A 19447-nucleotide genomic window follows, 5' to 3' on the forward strand; every position below is an offset into this window, starting at 1 on the left:
ATAAATTGGTGCCGTGTGAAGGGGGTTGCTCGCTTGCATACCACTAATTATGTCGCATGCCTGCAATCACCTCGTACCAGGATCAGCAGTGGTGCTGCAGCACCGTGTGCCGCGAGAATCGGAAACGCAATAAAGTTGGTCCATATGATTCGTAGTAATAACAACAACAACAACAACAACAACAAACCCTACTATATGCATCTCACACACACACACACATCTCTTACATACATTCCTCTCTGTTATACCATACTTCTTCCACCAAATCCGCTCTTCAGTTTTACATACACAGCATCATTCTCATATATAGCAGCAGCATCATCAACATCAACATTTCTTTCTTCTAGTACTTATATAGCATTCTTTTTCTGTTTTATTTTCAAGTGCATATATTTTTCTTTTAGCATCTTCCATTTTATTTACAATACAATATCTAGCATCCCAGAAACACACGTAACACGCAAAAAAAGAAAAACCCCTTATTCCTTCTGTAATCTTTAGAAATAAACAAAAAAGCATGTCCGCCCTTCGATCACGAAAAGAAATGCCGTCTGCCAAATTGGATCCCCCAATTTGACGTTGTAGCTGCTGCAATTGAAAGAATATCTCCTGTTACAGCTTTGATCTGCCATCTAGTAGTAGCTATCTACTCAATGTAGTAGTAGCAGTAGTAGTAGAATTGGGCTCTTTTTGAAGTACTATGTGCTTTTTAAGGAGCAAAAGGTGCATATCCACAGTTATATGGTCCGATAGATATCATATGCTGTGCGTGGCATGATGCTAATGTGCGTGCTGACGAGTGTTAACTGTAATTCACTTTTTAAGCAGCATATATATAAATGTATATAAACACTAAGGGGTGCGCGCAACACAGGAGAGAGTGCAAGGAAAACACGGGGATCGGCTGCTTTGTTGTATGTGTAACACTCATGCTTGCATATTATTTACTGGAAACAGATTAGCACAGTCGCTCATTCCGATCCCAATAATCACAGACATGGCAAGTGCCACAAAAGAAAAAACTTCCTTCTCCTGGCCCACCATTTGTCATTATTCAAACTCCCTGTCCTCGCCTAACATTACCGGTACCATACCATCATGGGAAAAAAAAGAAACCAAGGCGGTTATTATAGAAAGTCTATGTACCAAGAATTAAGCCAACAAGACCATAAAGTTCCGACAGTTTAGATAATGATGAGCAACCAAGATTTGTTAGCAGAACGACAGTCAAAGAAGGAGGCTAAAGCAAGCTTTTTGTTGGAATGCAACGTGGCTGTACAAACACGCAGCAGCAGTACGCCCATGATCCTGCAGTTTCCTGTTTTTTCTTTGCCCGCAAGAATAAGAACAACAACAACAACAACAACGGTCAGCAAGAACATGACGACGACGCTGACGATGAGGCGAAGAGAGCAGCAGCAGCAGCAGCAGCAGCAGCGGCGGCGGTACCTCACCTGATTACAAGTAGGCACAACAACAACAACAACGACATGTATACGTACATGAACTTCGAATCATTCTTGTTTTATTGGTGAAGAACAACAGTCAATATATTCAATCATGACGACATTACCAGAAGAAACCCGATTAGACGGTACTCTGTCATACACTGGTCCCAAACCAGTAAATCATTACTCATTTCGACAAAGTACAACAAAAGACGCTTGATTGATACGTAGGCTTGGTAGCACAACCTTTTCTTCTTCATCTTCTCCTGCTCCATCCGCAGCATCGCATCACATCATACCCAGTTGGGGAATACGTCCGTTTACGCATTGTTGTGTGCGCTCGCAAATGCAGACGCGTACATACATATCTTTTGGGACTCAGCATCTAATGCGACAACAAGCACCGAACAACAGCAAGAACGAAATTAATACAACACATTATCAGCAACAAAACGAAGGACTAAAGAAAGGTTCGATCGATACAGAGAGAACGGGTATTACCTACTGTCGCTGTGTCATCAACGTCAACACCCCTCCATTCCCCCACTTCATGCAAACAGCCCGTGCTGTACAGGTTTACTAAAAAAGCATAATATACCGACTACACTATTACCGAGACGGCGCAAAGCAGGTACTGTAGTTTTATTACCAAAAACATTTCCTTGCCGATTATCACAGGTATGGCTAACTTCACAACCCTATAAAAGGTCAATAAAGAAGTAGGCTGTACATGCCCGTGTAGCCTATGCTTCTGCACATCGTAATAGGAATTTGCTTAGCTGCCTATGCAACCTATATAGTCTCATCTACTTCTATCTAAAGTTATATAGCCTTTGCGATCAGCACCCGTACAGTTGATGCCTTCAACGTGAAATTCATTCAGCCGTTTTATCATTGCAAACCTCAAAAAGTAAATTATCGATTAACACCTTTTCATTCAGTAATTTCCATAACTGGGATATACTCCTGATGGTCGTAACCATTTGCCCGCTCGTTTGCAAGCGGTCTATCTGAGAGAACTGGATCCCAGATTGTCCAGTTCCTGGCGGGGGCACCGATACAGGAAGTGGTGGGGCATCGTCTCATTGTCGTCATTGCATATTGGGAAGGTACTGTTGTTTACTTCGTAAGCTAGTAGAGTAGCCAGTGTGAAGCGGCAAGATCGTTTTCCGTGCAACGTGCGAAACCATACGTTCCTGACTGTCTTTGACAGATCAAAGTTCCAAAAGGTTCGCCATTGTTGATAATTCAAAGTACGGCGGTTCTTCACTGTAAACTGCTCGATAATGGCCTGACGAAGATCTTTGGTGTTAATGGTGTTCAGCCCGAAATTATTGTGAATTAAACCATTTGACAACCTCAGATATAATATGCGTTCTTGATGTCGGATCAAAATGCTTGGTAACAAACTTGCTCTGGTCAGTGAACTTAAAGCGAAAGTGCGTATGCCGATGTCATCGAAATCCATACAACGACTGACTGTTGATACTAATCGAAGGGAAGGAGTGATTTTCGTTCCTTTTCCAACGGCATAAACATCCAAGTGAGTCGTTCAGGGATAAAAAGAGCATCCACCAAAATAAATGTCCTTTTCAAAAAACAAATTCAGCTCTGCAGTCATTGATCTTGGTAGCGGAGCGCCATGATGTGTAATTGAAGGAGGGTAGCGATAGATCGTTGTGTATCCATGTTGAAGTGATCCAAAACATCACAGATCAATTTGACGATGAACTCTTTGCTGGCGTAGGAGTAAATGAAGTTCCCAAGAATTATTGTGTTGTTGAGCTGTGCTGGCTCGCAGGATGTTGAACATACAGATTTGCAGTATTCGAAACGCTTATGTCCAGTCGTGCCGGATAATGCGTAGATAATAGAGATGTTGAAAGGCACGGATTCGTTGTTACAATTTTGAATGTGTATCATATTTCATCGACCATCTCTGGTGATCAAAAGGGGTTCGACATTAAGCGCTGCTGAGAAGTTGATAATGCCGCAGCACCGACTCCATACACATACACGGGTCTCTGGGGTCTTCAAACTGTTTATCCTCTGACCATTCCAAGGTATTTGTTCTGTTCGGCTAATCGACGAGACCGTTGGGGTGGTGTCTTTAGTTCCTTTCCATGTTCGACGATCTCCACGGTTTTCTGTGTTTAGGAACCTTCACCATAAGCCGGAGATCCTTTCGAGTTTCAAGTAACTTGTTTTTGGTTTGAGCTCGTGTTGTTGCCTTATGATCGGAATGGTTCGAGCCACCCTGGACTTTCTTCTCGCGCGAAGATGATGATGCAGTTGGATGGTTCGTCTTGGGTGCTTTGCGGGGATAGCTGTTTAGTGGTTGTGGACATGCAATGGGGATATGGCCTTTCGACCCACTGTTGAAGCATTCGGGATCAGGCGATCGGATGCGATCTTGAGCGTGGCAATATCTGCAATAATCACTCATCGATTGTCAGGTAGCATACAAAACGCGATTACGATTATGGAGGACGCCGAAATCGATACAACGCGTATCGTTCTAGGTGGATATCTTTGTTGGGCATCTTGAGCACAGCCTTGGAACCAGTCGCCTTCCACGGACCACCGGTGCAGGCTCAAGCGCAATACGCGTCCAAATTTAGACGGCGACGCTCTCCATTTGAGCTCAAGGTCACCAGATTTCAAACCGGTTGGTAGGTGTGACAGTTCCAACTTTGTGAGTTGTTGTTCAGTAGGTAGAGAACGAACAGCCCGATAGTGATGCCCTGCAGCATCAATGTCTTTTTCGTCGATGAATGTCATTCTATAAAGAGATTGCTTTTTATCATGGTGGGGCAGAAGCCCTACGCCAACATCTTAGTCTGGAAAGAGATCTCTGGTTGCGCGAAAGAACTCAGAATTTTTGACCGGATGCTCGGTAGTAACAAAGAAAACGCTGGACTCTTCAGATCCGCGTCGAAGAATATGAGAGTCGATATTTCCGTTATCGGCCGTCAATTGTCCTAGCGTGTTCTTAACGGCTGATGAAGCATCTTTTGTCAAAGTCGTGACCATTACGTCCACGGGGAATTCGAGACTGATTTTTGAAGCATTGCTTGAGCATACGTCAGGTTCGACTTGTTGGCTGTTATATCGTCGACAGCTGTGTTGTTAATGTTTTTTGAGCTTTCGACAATGTTTTGGGGGCTACTGTTATTGGCCCTTTAGGGTTGAGTAGTAGACACAAGTATTATAAGGTGGACGCAAGGTGGACGCAAGGTGGACGCAAGGTGGACGGAAGGTGGACGGAAGGTGGACGGAAGGTGGACGCAAGGTGGACAAGTCGGTATTTAAAATCAAAGGTGGACGCAAGGTGGACGCAAGGTGGACGCAAGGTGGACGCAAGGTGGACGGAAGGTGGACGCAAGGTGGACGCAAGGTGGACGCAAGGTGGTATTCGGCACAACATTCTGCCGTAGCATCGCAGCCAATCACAGGCCTCTGAATTGTTTTTTTTGGACATGAATTCACCATTTCCCTGCCAACTCAGTTTTCGGCCTTCTCTTTCCTCTTCTCCACGCTTTTTAAAAACCCCCACAATTCCTTTGCACACGTCATGTCACCTCATCGACCATTTTCTTATTGTTGTCTCAATCATTAGTTACTGACTGATTACTCTTTTCTCTTTTTATTTCTTTAGTACAACTGTTGGAACCGGTCAACGACAGCACACGGTTGATGGCGACGTTTCCAAGCGTCTAGTCCCATTCCCGACTACCAGTTCTAGCGACCTGTAGAATGCGTGCATTCATGAGGAGGTTGAACCTGGAAGTAGCGCTGCACAGGGCCTATTCAACTATGTGTGTGCAAGAGGCTTGTGAGGTCTACACCAACAAAAAGCCGAGTGAAACCGTCCCGCTTACTTGCATTGAGAATGGAGTTTAGCTTCTACCGGCTCCTTTTCAACCTGGAGCCGACGCGTCAGCGAAGATGAAGTTCTCAATCATGGACCTGTGAATGCACGCCTTTTTACCACTATAACGACTACGAACACGACTACGCATACCCCACGACTACGGCCACGACCACGACCACGACCACGTATACGAACACGAATACGAATACGAACACGACTGCGACTGCGACTACGACTGCGACTACGACTACGAACGGTACAACGAATACAACTCAACCAAAGGGAAAGAACAAGAATAGGAGATGAAGAGAAGCAAAACTTGCAAGTGAAGTGCAGGTTGACTGTTGGTTATAAACTCTGTATCGTTCCTGCTTTAGCTTTTGCTTTGGCTTTGGATTCATTCTCGAATGAACAATATTTTTGGAAGCTAAAGTAGTGCCACCTCCTCGTGGTAGCTTCTGGAAACATTGCTATCAAGCAGTGGCTAAGAGCACTACAAATATCATAGTAAAGATAATGAACCTAATAAAATGACTTTTGAGCATATAATTTCTATGGCCTTTGATAAATCTTCTGCTTAGCTTCTTATACGTCTTCTTGGTCGCATGCGATCTCGAATCATTACTAAAAGCAACATTGAATAGTTTATTTGGCGTCATTAGAGCTATCATTGTTGAGCGTTATGTTGCATCCACCTGTGAATCCCGCCTGGTCTGTCAAAGGTGAGGCATTTGTGACGACGTGGACCATCCGTTGGGGGACACCTTTGTGTCAGTTATTGCCTGGTATGTAGTTTGCACGGATAATCCTATTAACTTATTCCATCACCTTATATTAGGCGAATGCCCATCAACAACGGCGACTGCATACACGCGCAAAATGTCATAGAATTTCGATTATGTTATTAAACCTCTCCCTCTCTCTTCCTTTCTCTGCTTGTGTGTGTGGATATCCTTGCAGAGGGCGCTGTCTATGGAAATATTTGGGATGGCAGGTTCAATTGCTCGCTAAAATGGCGACATATAAACCTCAGTGACTGATTCTTGGTTTCGCCATGGCTCTTTCCGCTTCTCCACCGAACCTGAAGGGGGCTACTTCTAGTAGCACTTAGATCAACTTATGCTGACGCCTTACATCAAAATCATTCCACAGTTCATCGTGGTCGGATGATAAGGTCCTTGACCGAGCATGCTTCATCAACCGTCGGGGATACTTTTGGACAGCTAACAGCTGATGATGTAAACAATGAATCTCACCTACTTCGTCGCGGAACCGAAGAGTTCAGCGTTTCTTTGACACTACGGTCAAGGAAGTCGAGTTCTTTCGCGCTGCCAGAGAACTCTTCCCGAACTGGGATGTTGAAGTCGGCCTATTGCCCACCGTGACAAGAAGCAGGTACTTTACGAAATGACGTTCACAGACGAACAGACATGCCAAATTGCTATTGAAAAGGGCATTGACGTCGCTGGCCATCACTACCATGCTATGCGATCATCACCCCCTGCACAACAACTTACGAACTTGGAGCTTTCGCAATTACCAACCGGTTTGGAAACAGGTGACCTTAAGCCCAAGGCCTGTACGGATCTGTGGAGGGTGGCTGGTTCCAAGGCAAGGGTTTTCGCCGTCCTCATGATTCGAAACAATGACGAGTTACATGAAATGCTCACTCATTGTATCGGCCTTGGTGCTCTGCACAGCCGCAACCGTGTCTTCTATGCCACCTTGCAATCCATCGGAGATTATTGCCAATATTGCCACTCACAAGATCACGCGTTATCAAAGATCGTCCAGACGCTGAGTGTTTCAACTGTGGTCGCAAAGGACACATTTCAGTTACATGTGATCAACCTCGGAACAGCTAATCACCGAAGACTGTCCATTCCAGCGATTTCACTACAGCTGCCAAGAAGGAAGATCGAGGCAGCTCCAAACGCAGCAAGTCAACTCGTCAAGTCGAAAGAATCTGAACAGCTTCTAAAAGGAACAAGAAGCTCTCGACGAACCATCAGTTGTAACTGAGAAGGTTCGACTTTTGGTTCATGAACCATTCGAAGAAAAGTCCCATGAATACTAACAACGGCAGTGCAGCCTAGACGATCAGCGAGATAGTTAAGAAAGGCAAATCTGCGGATCACCAAAGAAACTAGCAAGCAGCTCGCACTGCTCAATGGTCGGAAGAAACGATTTATGGCTTGCTCTCGAGATGGTGTGGAGCCGATGGACGAAGACGATGAGGTTACATTGCTTCGAAAAGAAGTCAAGATGCCGATCGAAACCATCCTCAAGGATCTCCAGAAGTCGTTTCCAACGGGAACAGTGGTATCTAGCCACAATCCGCAAAACAAAAATCCTGTTGTGAACGGCAACAATGTTTTCTCAAGCCGGTTTATCCTCTCCTCCCAATTCCACAACGAGGCTAAATGATTTGGAGGGTGAGACGAGAGATCAACCTTACCTGTTACCTAGAGTATGATACAATTCCCAAAATAAGTTGACAGGTTTCTGCAATAACATTACGTAAGATGTTCGGAGGTCCGAACGATTCATTGCTGCATGGGATCTACTGGGGAATGACGGGATTATTCTTAATAGTTCGTGTACTAGCGTGTAAGCGGAATATGTAGTACATCATCCAGTTTCTGTACAACACTTTTCTTTTCAGTTCTTTTATTTCTTACTCTAACTTTTACGGTAATGTCAACCAATCAGCAACCTATCCGCGTCGGTATTATTGGCACTGGTATCTTTGCCTACCGTCATTTACGCGCTTATAATGCTGTCGGTCAAGATAAATTCCAGATTGTCGCGTGTGCCAACCGTTCTCGGGACAAGGCTGAGAAGTTTGCCAAAGAAGTAGGAAAAGGAGGGGGGGGGGTGGAGAGAGACAGTTCACTCACTTTTTCTTTTTCATTGACGTACATGCAAAATAGGCTGGTATTCCTGAATCGGCCATTTACGCTGACCCTAAAGAATTGATCAACGATCCCAACGTAGAGCTCGTAGATGCGCTTTTGCCCGTTCAATACAACCTGGAGGTAACCACGGCAGCATATGCATGCGCTATCATGGGGTTTGTAATAAATATATGCAATTAATAGATCGTAGAAGCAGCTATTGCTGCCAAGAAGCACATCTTATTTGAGAAGCCGATTGGTAAATGAAAAGAAAAGAGTTTACAGAAAGGAGGGATTTCTTTTTTCTTAGTGATGGGATGAAGAAAAGCTTACTCTCTTGAACTTTGTGGGCACATATCATAGCACACAATCTGGATGATGCTCGCAAAATCGTTTCAGCAGCCCAAAAGGCTGAGAGTGTGGTCGCCGTGGCCGAGAACTGGTCATATCATTCGTTGCCTCGTGCTGTGGCCAAGTATGTACAAGCAGGCCATATTGGTGAGGTACGCCGGTAGAATACATTCTCTTTAGTTTGTCCTCGGCATCAGTGAAAGGCTAATTATACAAATCACCTTGCCTATTCAGATTGTCAACTTTTCATATGACTCTGCACGACCTTATAACCCGTCATCGCCCTATCATACAACCGCATGGCGTCAGTCGCCACAGCATCCAGGGTGAGTATAACAAGTGATTAAAAAAAAGTAAGGGGATTGATCTGGATAATTCTAAATCTAAACTCTAAACTCTTCACTATGCACAAATGTAGAGGTTATTTGAGTGACGGAGGAGTTCATGACATGGCTCATTTGCTTCCCATTCTTGGACGATTTGACCAAGTCAGCGCTTTTGCTACTAAACGGCACAGCATCCATGTCACCGAAGACACTTTATCCACCACCATCAAGCTGGTCAATGGTGCTGTCGGTGTGGCCAATTTCACTTTTGTAAGTGAGCTTTTTCTTTGCTGATGCTTATACGATAAAACGGTACATATTGGAAAAAGGCGTTTTTATGTAATATTTCTATTTGTACAAAAGTGCTCGGCTGGATTAAAGTCAATGCGTCTTGAGGTACACGGCACCAAGGGCACTGTTCGCTTGACGAACGACACCACTGTAGAGTTGCTGGATGAAACTGGCCAGTCAACAGACGCAAGTGCGATTCAGGCTTTGGTTGATAAAAGCACAGCAGGTTTCGAAGATGTCGAGGGCGAGTTATACAACTTGCACGATGTTGTACGTAACAAGGCATCTTTGGGTGTATCGGCTGATGAGGCGTTCCATCATTTGGCGTTCATTGTTGCTGCTCTGGAAGCTGCAGAAACTCAAAAGGTGGCCCGAGTTCAAACGGCTGCTTGATTTTGATCATCCATAATAAAAGCGTCATATTCTTCGACATGACTATCATCTTGAGGAGGCGCATGATATCTCCAATGTCGAGAACGGATAAAGCGTGCCGGTATGATGCTGTGTAAAAGATTACGCCCCACTATTTTTCATGATATGTAATCCATAGTTACTAGCGCTGGCCAAAAAGTACACCTATTCAATTTTTATTTGTCGGGCAACTGCCCCAGTTACTACGGCAGAAAGACAAACTAACCACATGTTCCACAACAAAAGCACCAAAAAAGACCAGCCAAGAAGATGGATGCGGTAATAGCAATGAAAATCCACAAGTTTATGACGCTAATCTCCATCAAAAAGCAAGTATGAGTCAGGAACGAAGGTCGAGCAAAAAGAAAGGGTGGCTGAGCTCGGATTTTGCAACACCCCGTATCTCGAATTGATATACCACCAACTTTGGATATTCCGCCTTTCCTGTCATTCGAAATTATGGCTAGTACTGAAGAATTGCAAACCTTGGTCTTGACGACCTTGGACCGCGAGAATGTCATTGTCGACTCCAAGGACCTGAAGACTGTTTCGGGTGGAGACCTTGACCAACTTGCAGTGCTTGGTGTTTTGAACAGCTTAAAGTCAAAGGAGGCAAGTCAATGAAGCAATATAAATATACAATTTTACTTTAAACCGTAACTTGGTCGAAGAATAAGCGCAATTGACTTGTGTATTCGTTTAAATGGTTTCTGGGGCGAATTAGATGGTTGATTATTCTTCAATTGGTCGTGAAGTGTGGACTTTGAGCAAAGAAGGTGAACAAGTTGCCGAGCAAGGAAGCCACGAAGCACGCGTGTTCGAAGCCATTCCTGCTGGTGCTGAGGGTATCCCCATGAGCGAAGTTCAGGTAAAAAGAAAGGACATGAATAAAAGCAAACTACGCATATTTTAGAAGCAAGTAACGAATTTGCATGATTGATTGTAGGCTATCTTGGGCAAAGCAGCAAACATTGGTCAAGGCAAAGCTATCAAGAACGGTTGGATCAGAAAGGAGGGTGACAACCTGGTGCGTGCCAAGGATTCGATTGTGGATCAAACAAAGAGCGACTTGCAGGAAATCAAAAAGACGGCAACGCATAGCAACGCAAAGACCTTGACCGATTTGAAGAAGCGAAAGCTTGTCGAGAAGCAGTACGTAGTCCTTCGATTCAGCCAAAGAAACGTGTATAGATGTGGATGTGAGATATGAACACGAAAAAAAAAGACCTGCACAAGGCTCATGGAATGTTGGATCTATATAGGAAGGTGACGACTTACAAGGTGACCAAAGGTCCCCAATTCTCGCTTGAAATCAAGAAGGAGGCTACGGATATCACTGCTGAAATGTTGCAGAGGTACATGGACATTGATTTTACGAGAATACACGACGGCTTGTGTAGTGAAAGGAGCCTAATCGAGCTTGTGACATGACTTTTTATATAGTGGAGAATGGAAGAATGCCACCTTCAAAAAGTACAACTTTGACGCAGCTGGTGTCGCACCCAGCGGTGGCCATCTTCATCCGCTTATGAAGGTGCGACAAGAGTTCCGTGAAATCTTCTTTGAAATGGGTTTCGAAGAAATGCCCACCAACTGCTTCGCCGAATCGAGTTTCTGGAACTTTGACGCCTTGTTCCAACCTCAACAACATCCTGCCCGTGACGCACACGACACCTTCTTCTTAAAAGATCCCGCATCGACTGACCGTTTCCCCCGTGACTTGATGGAAAAGATCAAGGTTACCCACGAAAACGGCGGCGATACTGGCTCAACGGGTTACAACTACGTGTGGAAGGAGGAAGATGCCGGCAAATTGCTGCTACGTACGCACACCACGGCTGTTTCCTCCAACATGCTCTACAAGTTGGCCGAAAAGACCAAAAAGGAAGGCGTTTTCCGTCCTGCCAAGTACTTCTCGATCGATCGTGTTTTCCGTAACGAGTCTGTCGACGCTACCCATTTGGCAGAATTCCACCAAATCGAAGGTGTCATTGCTGATAAAAACTTGACCTTGGGTGATCTCATTGGTTTCATGGATGTCTTTTTCAAAAAGATGGGTACGATATACGTGATACGACGTGGCAGGGACATGATGGGGAGTTTTGAGGGGCTGCGCTAATGTAGTTCGATGCTGATAGGTATGGAAAAGATCCGTTTCAAGCCTACATACAACCCCTACACCGAGCCTAGTATGGAGATTTTCTCTTACCACGATGGTTTGAAGAAGTGGGTCGAGATCGGTAACTCGGGCATGTTCCGACCAGAAATGTTGTTGCCTCTGGGTCTTCCTCCAGATGTGCGTGTGATTGCCTGGGGTCTTGGTTTGGAGCGACCTACGATGATCAAGTACAACATCTCAAACATCCGTGACCTCCTTGGTCACAAAGTCAAGATCGATATGATCAAGGAATACCCCATTTGCCGTCTGGATAAGAAGATGGGTAAGGAGCTGGTGGGCGTCAGCGAACAATAGATTTTCGTCAAGAAAAACAAAACACATAAAGCGAGACATATATAATATATTATAAAAATGAAGATTATACAACTCGTATATGTATATATAAACATAAAAAAATCTATCAAAGCTGTAATGTTCGTGCAAACTCTGTCACTACTTGATCCAACTGCCAGATCGTCCAGCGATCGCTGTCTCGTGTGATCTCGATGCCTTTACCGAGTACCTGGGTGAAGGGCTTATATTTTTTGTCCGCCCGCATTAGTTCGATCCGCTTGACCCAATCTGCTGATGCTGGTGCAGGACTGAGCACGCCGCGTGCTATTAGTCGTGAAGCAAGAAATCCATCCAACAATGTTACAAACACATGCCATTCGTTGCCCAGATCGGGTTTGGGAGAATGCTGGTGCGCGTTGACCCATCGACTTGCCGTCCGTGATAGTGATACAATGCTTGCTATTAACCTTGCTTCTTGTTGTCGCGAGCGACAGAACAGGATGGCAAAGAACTTGACTAGATGAACAGCGGACTTGCGGTCGACCTTGGCAATAGAAATAATGGCCGCCACCTCTTCCGCTAGATTGGCTAGCTTGACCGAGTCTTGGCGTGCACATTCTTGCTGTAGTTTGGCTTCTCCATAGACACGCATTGTCAGGAAGGCAGAGTGATCCAAACAGTACTGTAAAAAAAGACTATAGTCGGGATTGGATCGCGAAAGTAGCTCGCCTAACCGGCACCAGTTTGGAGACGATGCACTGATAATAACGTTTTGTTCCAGTGTGTTCTCCATCAACTCAATGATAGCCGGGGTTGCAGCAGGACGTGCAAGCGCGCCGAAAACAGCAGAAAGCATGCAAGCGTTTCCTCCGGGGGGTATCTCGTACACAATAGGTAACATATTGGAGAATAGCGTAACCGTTTCTTCGAATTCCGGGCCTTCAGTTTCTCGTGGTGCGTGTTCGTTGACAACTTGATACATGTGTTGAGTCCATGCTCGCTGCATGTCGGTATCATCAGGCAGAAGCTTGAGTATAAAGTCTGAGAAAAGTCGACGTCGTTTCATCGAAACTTGGGTCTCGTTGAAGCATGTTAGCCGGCGCACCCAGTCGATAAGGATGGACAGAAACGAGTCATTTGATGCGGCCGATGGTAATGGTAACGGGGTATCCCAGTGGCGGCGTAGCGAATTGACAATACTGCTTACTTGTTCCACAGAGAGACTGGTATGATTGTGGCAAAAAGTGTTCCACAGCTGATCGAGAGCACGCTTACGTTCCTTTTTGTCCTCAGGCCACACACTTTCTCCGTCTTGAACAAACATAAACGCAACTTGTACATACTCGCAGCGTTGTTGTGGATCGATACTTGGTTGCGGGTGTGCTATTATCCACGATAAAAGAACTTTCCATATAAACCTTACGTAGATTGGTCGCCGATGCTGGTGTAAATCTTGTTGTCGCAAAGAAGACCAGGTTTGATGTATCCGTCGTAGATGGCCTGGTGATAGATCCAAACAGCCCCAGTTCAAACCCGCTATGGTATTCCCAAAATGCTCCATCCATGCGTCTTCCTCAGATCCAGGTAGCTGCAGTAACCTTTCGTGATAGTAACCAAATATCCAGTTTAACAACCTAGCGCGTCCGGGCGGGTCGAAATAGCCGAGAGCGTTTCGGAGGACTTGAGAATATTGTTGCGCAAACACGTTTGTATACTGATTTTGCTGGGAACGGTCATCAGCGTTTCGCCACCACGCGTGGAAACATAGACCCAAATGACGCCATATCAACGCGGGCCCATCCTTCTGTGTTTCTGCGAGCCGTGTACCATCAAAGATGTTTTGCAACAGTCGACAGAGAGCAGGAACAGCATTCGCATATGTCGCAAAGAGATGATTGGCTTTGCTGAAAGTGTTGCCAAGCAGCGTCACCATCACAACCAGGGCATCGCCATTGATCTTTTCGGATCCTTTAGTTTTTGCTGCAAACGCGTCAACTACAGCAGGACGGCCCTGTGCTGAGCTGTATTGGGCTGTATCGGCCAGAAGCTTTAACACATATTCGAGCACCTTGGCTTGTTCTGGCTTCTTGCTCTTGGCGCCTCCTGAGTCCATCAGCGATAGCACAAGGTTGCAGTATTGTGTATACAGCGTTTCATCACTCTTGATGATGGCTGTTTTGAGATGAGTAAATAGCAGGTTGTATACGGTAGTGCGCGCCGAGTCGCTGGCATAGGAGCTCTTGGCCCAAAGCGCCATATCAAAAAGCGGTAAAAGGTGCAGCTGCGAATCAGAACTGTATCGAAGAACGCGTTCAATTGTTGATGGCAGGTGCTTGTTGTCACTGTGCGGCTTAAGCATTGGATAGAGCAGCTGGATCCGCTGTTCACCATTGTCGCCCGTATCCTCAGCTATCAGATTGAAAAATTTGTCGACGTATTGCGCATCATCTGCTATTGCCTTGCCCAATACCTGGCTCATGTGGAGAACTACAATGCGCGAGGGTGGAAAGTTTTTGGTGTCGTAGGATAGGTGCTTCAAGACGTACTGTAAACATAGCCACCCCAGCTGAACCAATGCTGTATTCTGCCTCTTCCCTTGGCTAGCTTGATCTACAATCGCATCAAATTTGCGGAAGGCAAGCAGGGCCTGGATACAGATCCTTGCATCTACTGAGCGGAATACAAAACGCGCAGCCTCTTTGCGGTTGTCCTCCAGCTTGCTTGCAACAGCATCGTCCTTTTGAGTATAGCTGGCGATTATGTCCCACTCGGCCGGTTTCTTACAGCGCTTGGAGCACGGTGCCTCCACATGTTTGCTGCCGGACTTGTTCACATAGAGGGTAGCCAGCTTTTCAATATATGCCACATCAAGCTTTCGTTGCTGCTCCAAGTGTTCATAGAATCGCTTGGCATGCTGGGAGAGCGTCTCAACGGTCGAACCCATCAACAGCTCGGGCGATGAAGACAGTAGCTCGGTGCTTGATAAAATCTGTGCTGGTTTCATTAGCTGGAGATCAGGCGCGAGCAGCGTTTGGGGTTTGTGCACTGTATACTGCTTGATTGATTGCTCGGATGCGGCATACTCCTTGGCGATGGGGCGGAACTTGTCTGAACCAATCCAGGGAAACTCGCTAAACATATCGCTTAACTGGTCGTATTGTACCAGATCGAGCCAAAGCAGCTGGATTTCTTGCCATGGCTTGGACTTTTCGTCTGTATTGCTTGGACTTCTACAGGACAACAGTAGCTCTGGGCAGTAATGTTTGGGCAGGCCAGCAATATCAAAGGTCGGGTCCAAGAGGTCGCTTTTATCGAGCCAGAGCCACATTGCATAATACACACGGCGCAGTTCTTCGTGATAGACTGATTGACACTTGTCTTCATCGCCACTTGTTATCGATGCCTTGCTGCTTGAAACTTTGCTATCCGCTTGTTGCTGCCCATGGTAGGTTTGTAGATAGGCAACCCTGTCGCGCAGTTTTTCGATCATGTCTTGTTTCTTTGTGAAGAAAAGACGTCCGTAAAAGGTGCGTCGACCGTCTTTTTCAATGTTCGCATAGTAGAGGCTGAAGAACATTTGCAGAAACAGTGGCATCATTGGATGGTCTGCTGGGCAAATAAGCACGTGTTGCAGCCAGCGATAAATTGAAAAGAAATCGACGGGTTTCTCAACATGGACTTCTTGCGACTTTAGTACAGTTGCAATGTCCATATCGGCCAAATCGCTCGTCGTGTTCGCACAGGCCTCGGCGACGATCGCTCGATCACTTTCTTCTTCAACCGTCTCCAACGTTAGAACATCGTATGCAAACCATAGCGAATTTTGCTCCACACCAGGTGTCCGAAACAGGTTGTTTGCTGTGACCGATGCCAGAGACCATTCGCCGGCCAATAAGCTGGTGTATGCAGCGTCGGGAAGCATGTTCTTGATCAGTCGAAGCGGGTTACGCTGATGGTTATGCTGTTGTTGACCAGCTGCTGGACCGAGTTTGGGAGATGCTTGCTGATTTCGATTATTCTGAAGCTTTTTCTGTTCTTCTCCGAGCATAGAGCGGACCAGGCCGTGGCGCCGTAGGCAGAACGCAAACTTACAGATACAATCCATGACAGATACGTAGTGATCACTCCACATCCAGTCCTTCTTTCTGAACACAGTCTTAGTCCATGAGTGCAAAACCAGATCGCGATAAGAGAATCCGCCACTTTCTCCTGCCACCTGGTCAACTGAGTCGATAAACATTCCGTGCCAGATATGCGATCCAATTACCATAGCAACGCCATCCATATCCATCGTAAACAGAGTCTTACTGCCAGGCATCCACCCGGAAACAGCGTGCGCCAGCATCGGATCAGCCTTGAAATCCACCATCTGCCGGAGAAAGTTGAGCACATTTTCGTCGTTGAAGAAGTCGTCACCGTGCATATAAACAAATGTTGGGATGATATCCGCCAAGATCTGCACCACCGCTTCCGGTCGCCCGCGACGTAGAATCAACAGGAGCTTATCCCAGCCATTTGCACTTTCAAATCGGAGAAAATGGCGGCTTGTAGGAGACAACAAGAACGAAATGTACACCAGAAGCGCTCCATGTGAGGCTGTAGGATCTGGATGGCCGTGTAGCATATCCTTGAGAAAGGCTCCAGTTATCGAGTTTTCGATTTCGGGCGCGCGTTCGGATAGTGCACAGTCGTAGAGCTTTAGTTGGAGCGCAATTTTCCATGACCACTCAGTGACGACATTCTGTGCTTCTGTCACCTTCGTTCCTGGTGATGCCACACGTGCTGCAGCCGAGGAAAGAAGCTGTTGTGTTTTTGTTGGCAAATAGGCCGAAACAGATGCCCCGACAGCCCGGATAAGATGTGCGTTTTTGTCAGCGTCGGGTAACGGGTTGTGTAACTGCAAAACATCCAGCAGCATAAACGCTAGCTCTTCATGGACTCCGTATGGCAAGAATGGCAGTTTCCGTGAATGCCAAGGTTGCGAGATGGATACTGCCGGGTCTTCTTTTTCGTCGTACCCGTAATTCAAATGTTCAATCACGTACCGCGCGAACCCGGTTTTGGCACTTCCAGGTACAGTGGCCCCTTCAGCAAGCAGCTCGTGTAAGAGAATCAGATCACTCTGGAGCACTTTCCATCGAGACAAGGGTAGCGAGCGAAACAAGTACACAGCCATTCCCTCCATAGTGTCAAAGTTTGACACGGTCCAACGTAGCAGCAGCGATATTGTAAACGGCTGTGAAGTACAAATTGAGCCAAAGCTGTCCCTGACGTCTTTGTAGTATATTTCGCGAAGGTTGTCGTCCACAAAAGCGGTGGTGAATAGGGTATTTGCAACAACTGCGATCAGACATGATGCGATCTCTCGATTTTCTGTGTCCTCGGCGTCCGGGTCTGCAGAAGGGATGGGTATACTTGTGATGACATTTGACAGGCAGCCTAGCAAGAAAACACCTTGGATCTGACTTTGCTCCAGAAAAGCAAGGATCTTTGTAATATCCGGAAGGTTATCCAGCGTGTGCTGCAGATCTTGTGGCTCGATGTAGCTGTCAATATCAAGCAACGACAGTGCGATTTTCCATAGAGCGCGGATGGATACTGCACGGAACGGTAATGCCGGAAGAAAGTGCCACACCTTGGCTTCCTGGATTTGCAAATACCCATCAATCACCTTGATTAAGAAGTCGTCGAGATACTGCTTCTCTTGCTCTTTGCGCTCATCGTTTGCAGACATCCGATCTGCCAGCACCTGTGCGATCTGGCATATCACTTGGGCCAGTCGCTTCATCGCGTTAGTGTATTGCTGATCCGCAAAAGTTTTGATGCCGATGTTGAGAACCGCAACCAACTGATCCGCAAAAATAAAAAGTGATTGATTGCTGTCACGTTGTCCGAGTACTGCGGCTGATAGAGTGTCGAAATCGTGGACAATAGCAAGCTGATCCAGGGCAACCAGATAATCGTCTTCGTTCCATTGCGGTTTCAAGTGTTTGTGGAGAGAGCTGTCAAATAGGATGCAGAGCATGACAATGTACTCGTTCATAAAGACAGACCAGTGATGCTCGTCTGGTCGATATGTGTACTGAATCAGCGGCGCGGCCCACTGTGTCGTTCCAGGAGATCCCAACAAATGCAGCAACAACACTATACGACCATGCAATGGGGCGAGTCGAAGGTATGCCGCAGAAACATGCAGTATCCATGTCCGCACGTCCTTGACAAATGCTGACACTTCTTCAGTCTCTATATCCTCTGCTGTTCCTTTCGTATGTTGCAATGTTGTTTCATGACTGTAGCGTCGCTCTGCCGCAAAGAGGGAATAGAGGAGTCGTCGTATAACCACCAAATCCTGTTGTTGCTGCTGTTCGGGTTGGATTTGCCCTGCATTCATTCGCAGCTGAGGTCGGCTCTGCAGGGACCATAAAGTGTCATCAATGAGTGCCTGCGTGGTGATCCGTGCCATCTTTGCTTCAAACAGGTACCGGTACAATGCGGGGTTGATATCGCCTCGATGTTTATCCAGGATCTGCTTTAATCGGGCGCTCTCTGAGCTCTGAAACAGCGCTTGCTGACCTTTGTATTCATGCGTTACCTCGTTGCCGTCGCCGCATTTGCCGTGAAGCGTCGTGCACACAGGGTTGAATGCCCAAGGATTTTCGTCATGGATCGCGTGCATCTGAAGCAAAATCTCGTGTACCTTGTTCAGGTGAGCCTGGTATTGGGACAGCACATGAGTAAGGTTGACATCGCTTTCGGCATCAGCAAAGTTGGCAAGTACATTGCGCGATTTGGATAAAGCGTCCATGTTTTGTTCTTCGGTATTAATGTCGCTGTTGCCGTCAATGTCGTCATTTTCATCCTTGATTGCGGAGGAGGACAGGGAGGAGGATGTACTTCTGGCATATTTTGAGGCGAAGAAGCGCACTTGAGGGAAAACTTAGAGTTATGGTTTCTTTTTCTTTTTGCGATCGTCTTTTTTTTAGTAGGTTGGTGGGGTAAAGGGTACCTCGTTTAGATTGTAAAAAAGAACGTCTGTTGGCTGCAGCAGTTGTATAAATGAGTAAACGCAACTGGAACGGACAAGTGGGAAACTTGCAAACATACCTTGCATATCATCCGGGAAGGGGGCAAGCTTGTCGGGAACGAGGAACGAGAGAAGCAACACAAAGAGAGAGAGAGAGAGAGAGGAAGAGAGAAAGCAAGGCAGGTTATGGTCCTCCTGCGCTCAATTGTTCGTCACGGGGTTTGGTTTAATAATGGCTTTTGCAGTTCTGAAGAGGGTTCAAGTGAAAAGGAAAAAAGTCCCGCCAATAACTTTTAGGGGTGCTGGGTCGTACACAAAAAAGAAGTGGGTTAAAAAAAACAATAACGGCTGAGCCTGCCAGCACATCTTTTTC

The 19447-nt window shown here is 46.2% G+C and overlaps 7 protein-coding genes across 7 annotated transcripts; 4 read left to right on the forward strand and 3 right to left on the reverse strand.

Moving 5' to 3' along the window:
- The first annotated feature begins 160 nt into the window (after window positions 1-160).
- BDB00DRAFT_801163 (uncharacterized protein) lies at window positions 161-545 on the forward strand. Its single transcript, XM_053121838.1, has one exon. It carries the CDS (start codon window positions 196-198, stop codon window positions 499-501), a length of 306 nt encoding a protein of 101 aa, XP_052984372.1. The 5' UTR covers window positions 161-195; the 3' UTR covers window positions 502-545.
- Window positions 546-2499: 1954 nt separating this feature from the next.
- On the reverse strand, window positions 2500-2688 carry BDB00DRAFT_735745 (uncharacterized protein; the record flags this gene model as incomplete). The annotated part of the gene is made up of 1 exon (XM_053118385.1): window positions 2500-2688. A coding segment is annotated over one exon (189 nt), but the record flags the coding sequence as incomplete, so codon positions are not given.
- An 852-nt stretch (window positions 2689-3540) lies between these two features.
- On the reverse strand, window positions 3541-4015 carry BDB00DRAFT_801164 (uncharacterized protein). Its single transcript, XM_053121839.1, has one exon. The coding sequence runs from the start codon at window positions 3892-3894 to the stop codon at window positions 3559-3561; it is 336 nt and encodes a 111-aa protein (XP_052984374.1). The 5' UTR covers window positions 3895-4015; the 3' UTR covers window positions 3541-3558.
- Window positions 4016-6729: 2714 nt separating this feature from the next.
- On the forward strand, window positions 6730-7749 carry BDB00DRAFT_867763 (uncharacterized protein; the record flags this gene model as incomplete). The annotated part of the gene is made up of 2 exons (XM_053126382.1): window positions 6730-7333; window positions 7466-7749. 2 exons carry the CDS (start codon window positions 6730-6732, stop codon window positions 7747-7749), a joined length of 888 nt encoding a protein of 295 aa, XP_052984375.1.
- Window positions 7750-8019: 270 nt separating this feature from the next.
- On the forward strand, window positions 8020-9819 carry BDB00DRAFT_913853 (uncharacterized protein; the record flags this gene model as incomplete). Its single annotated transcript, XM_053128684.1, has 7 exons — window positions 8020-8178; window positions 8256-8360; window positions 8424-8478; window positions 8583-8722; window positions 8805-8896; window positions 8989-9166; window positions 9260-9819. 7 exons carry the CDS (start codon window positions 8020-8022, stop codon window positions 9578-9580), a joined length of 1050 nt encoding a protein of 349 aa, XP_052984376.1. The 3' UTR covers window positions 9581-9819.
- On the forward strand, window positions 9766-12124 carry BDB00DRAFT_499281 (tRNA synthetases class II core domain (F)-domain-containing protein). The gene is made up of 6 exons (XM_053117609.1): window positions 9766-10210; window positions 10323-10466; window positions 10545-10750; window positions 10861-10953; window positions 11042-11655; window positions 11737-12124. The coding sequence occupies exons 1-6, from the start codon at window positions 10058-10060 to the stop codon at window positions 12069-12071; spliced, it is 1545 nt and encodes a 514-aa protein (XP_052984377.1). The 5' UTR covers window positions 9766-10057; the 3' UTR covers window positions 12072-12124.
- BDB00DRAFT_801170 (uncharacterized protein) lies at window positions 12108-19177 on the reverse strand. Its single transcript, XM_053121840.1, has 2 exons — window positions 19057-19177; window positions 12108-18974 (listed from the first exon to the last, which is right to left on the reverse strand). The coding sequence occupies exon 2, from the start codon at window positions 18853-18855 to the stop codon at window positions 12178-12180; it is 6678 nt and encodes a 2225-aa protein (XP_052984378.1). The 5' UTR covers window positions 18856-18974; window positions 19057-19177; the 3' UTR covers window positions 12108-12177.
- Between the last annotated feature and the right edge of the window lie 270 nt (window positions 19178-19447).

Source organism: Zychaea mexicana (genome assembly GCF_025766255.1).
Source record: "Zychaea mexicana strain RSA 1403 chromosome Unknown BDB00scaffold_6, whole genome shotgun sequence".
In the NCBI taxonomy this organism is placed as follows: Eukaryota; Fungi; Mucoromycota; class Mucoromycetes; order Mucorales; family Lichtheimiaceae; genus Zychaea; species Zychaea mexicana.

Bases quoted from the DNA above. Each gene is read 5' to 3' on its own strand.
- BDB00DRAFT_499281 (XM_053117609.1), top strand. From the start codon at position 10,058: ATGGCTAGTACTGAAGAATTGCAAACCTTGGTCTTGACGACCTTGGAC. The intron at 10,954-11,041 runs GTACATGGACAT...CTTTTTATATAG, and splicing joins ACTGCTGAAATGTTGCAGAG to TGGAGAATGGAAGAATGCCA. The intron at 11,656-11,736 runs GTACGATATACG...CGATGCTGATAG, and splicing joins TGTCTTTTTCAAAAAGATGG to GTATGGAAAAGATCCGTTTC.
- BDB00DRAFT_801163 (XM_053121838.1), top strand. From the start codon at position 196: ATGCATCTCACACACACACACACATCTCTTACATACATTCCTCTCTGT.
- BDB00DRAFT_801170 (XM_053121840.1), bottom strand. From the start codon at position 18,855: ATGGACGCTTTATCCAAATCGCGCAATGTACTTGCCAACTTTGCTGAT.
- BDB00DRAFT_801164 (XM_053121839.1), bottom strand. From the start codon at position 3,894: ATGAGTGATTATTGCAGATATTGCCACGCTCAAGATCGCATCCGATCG.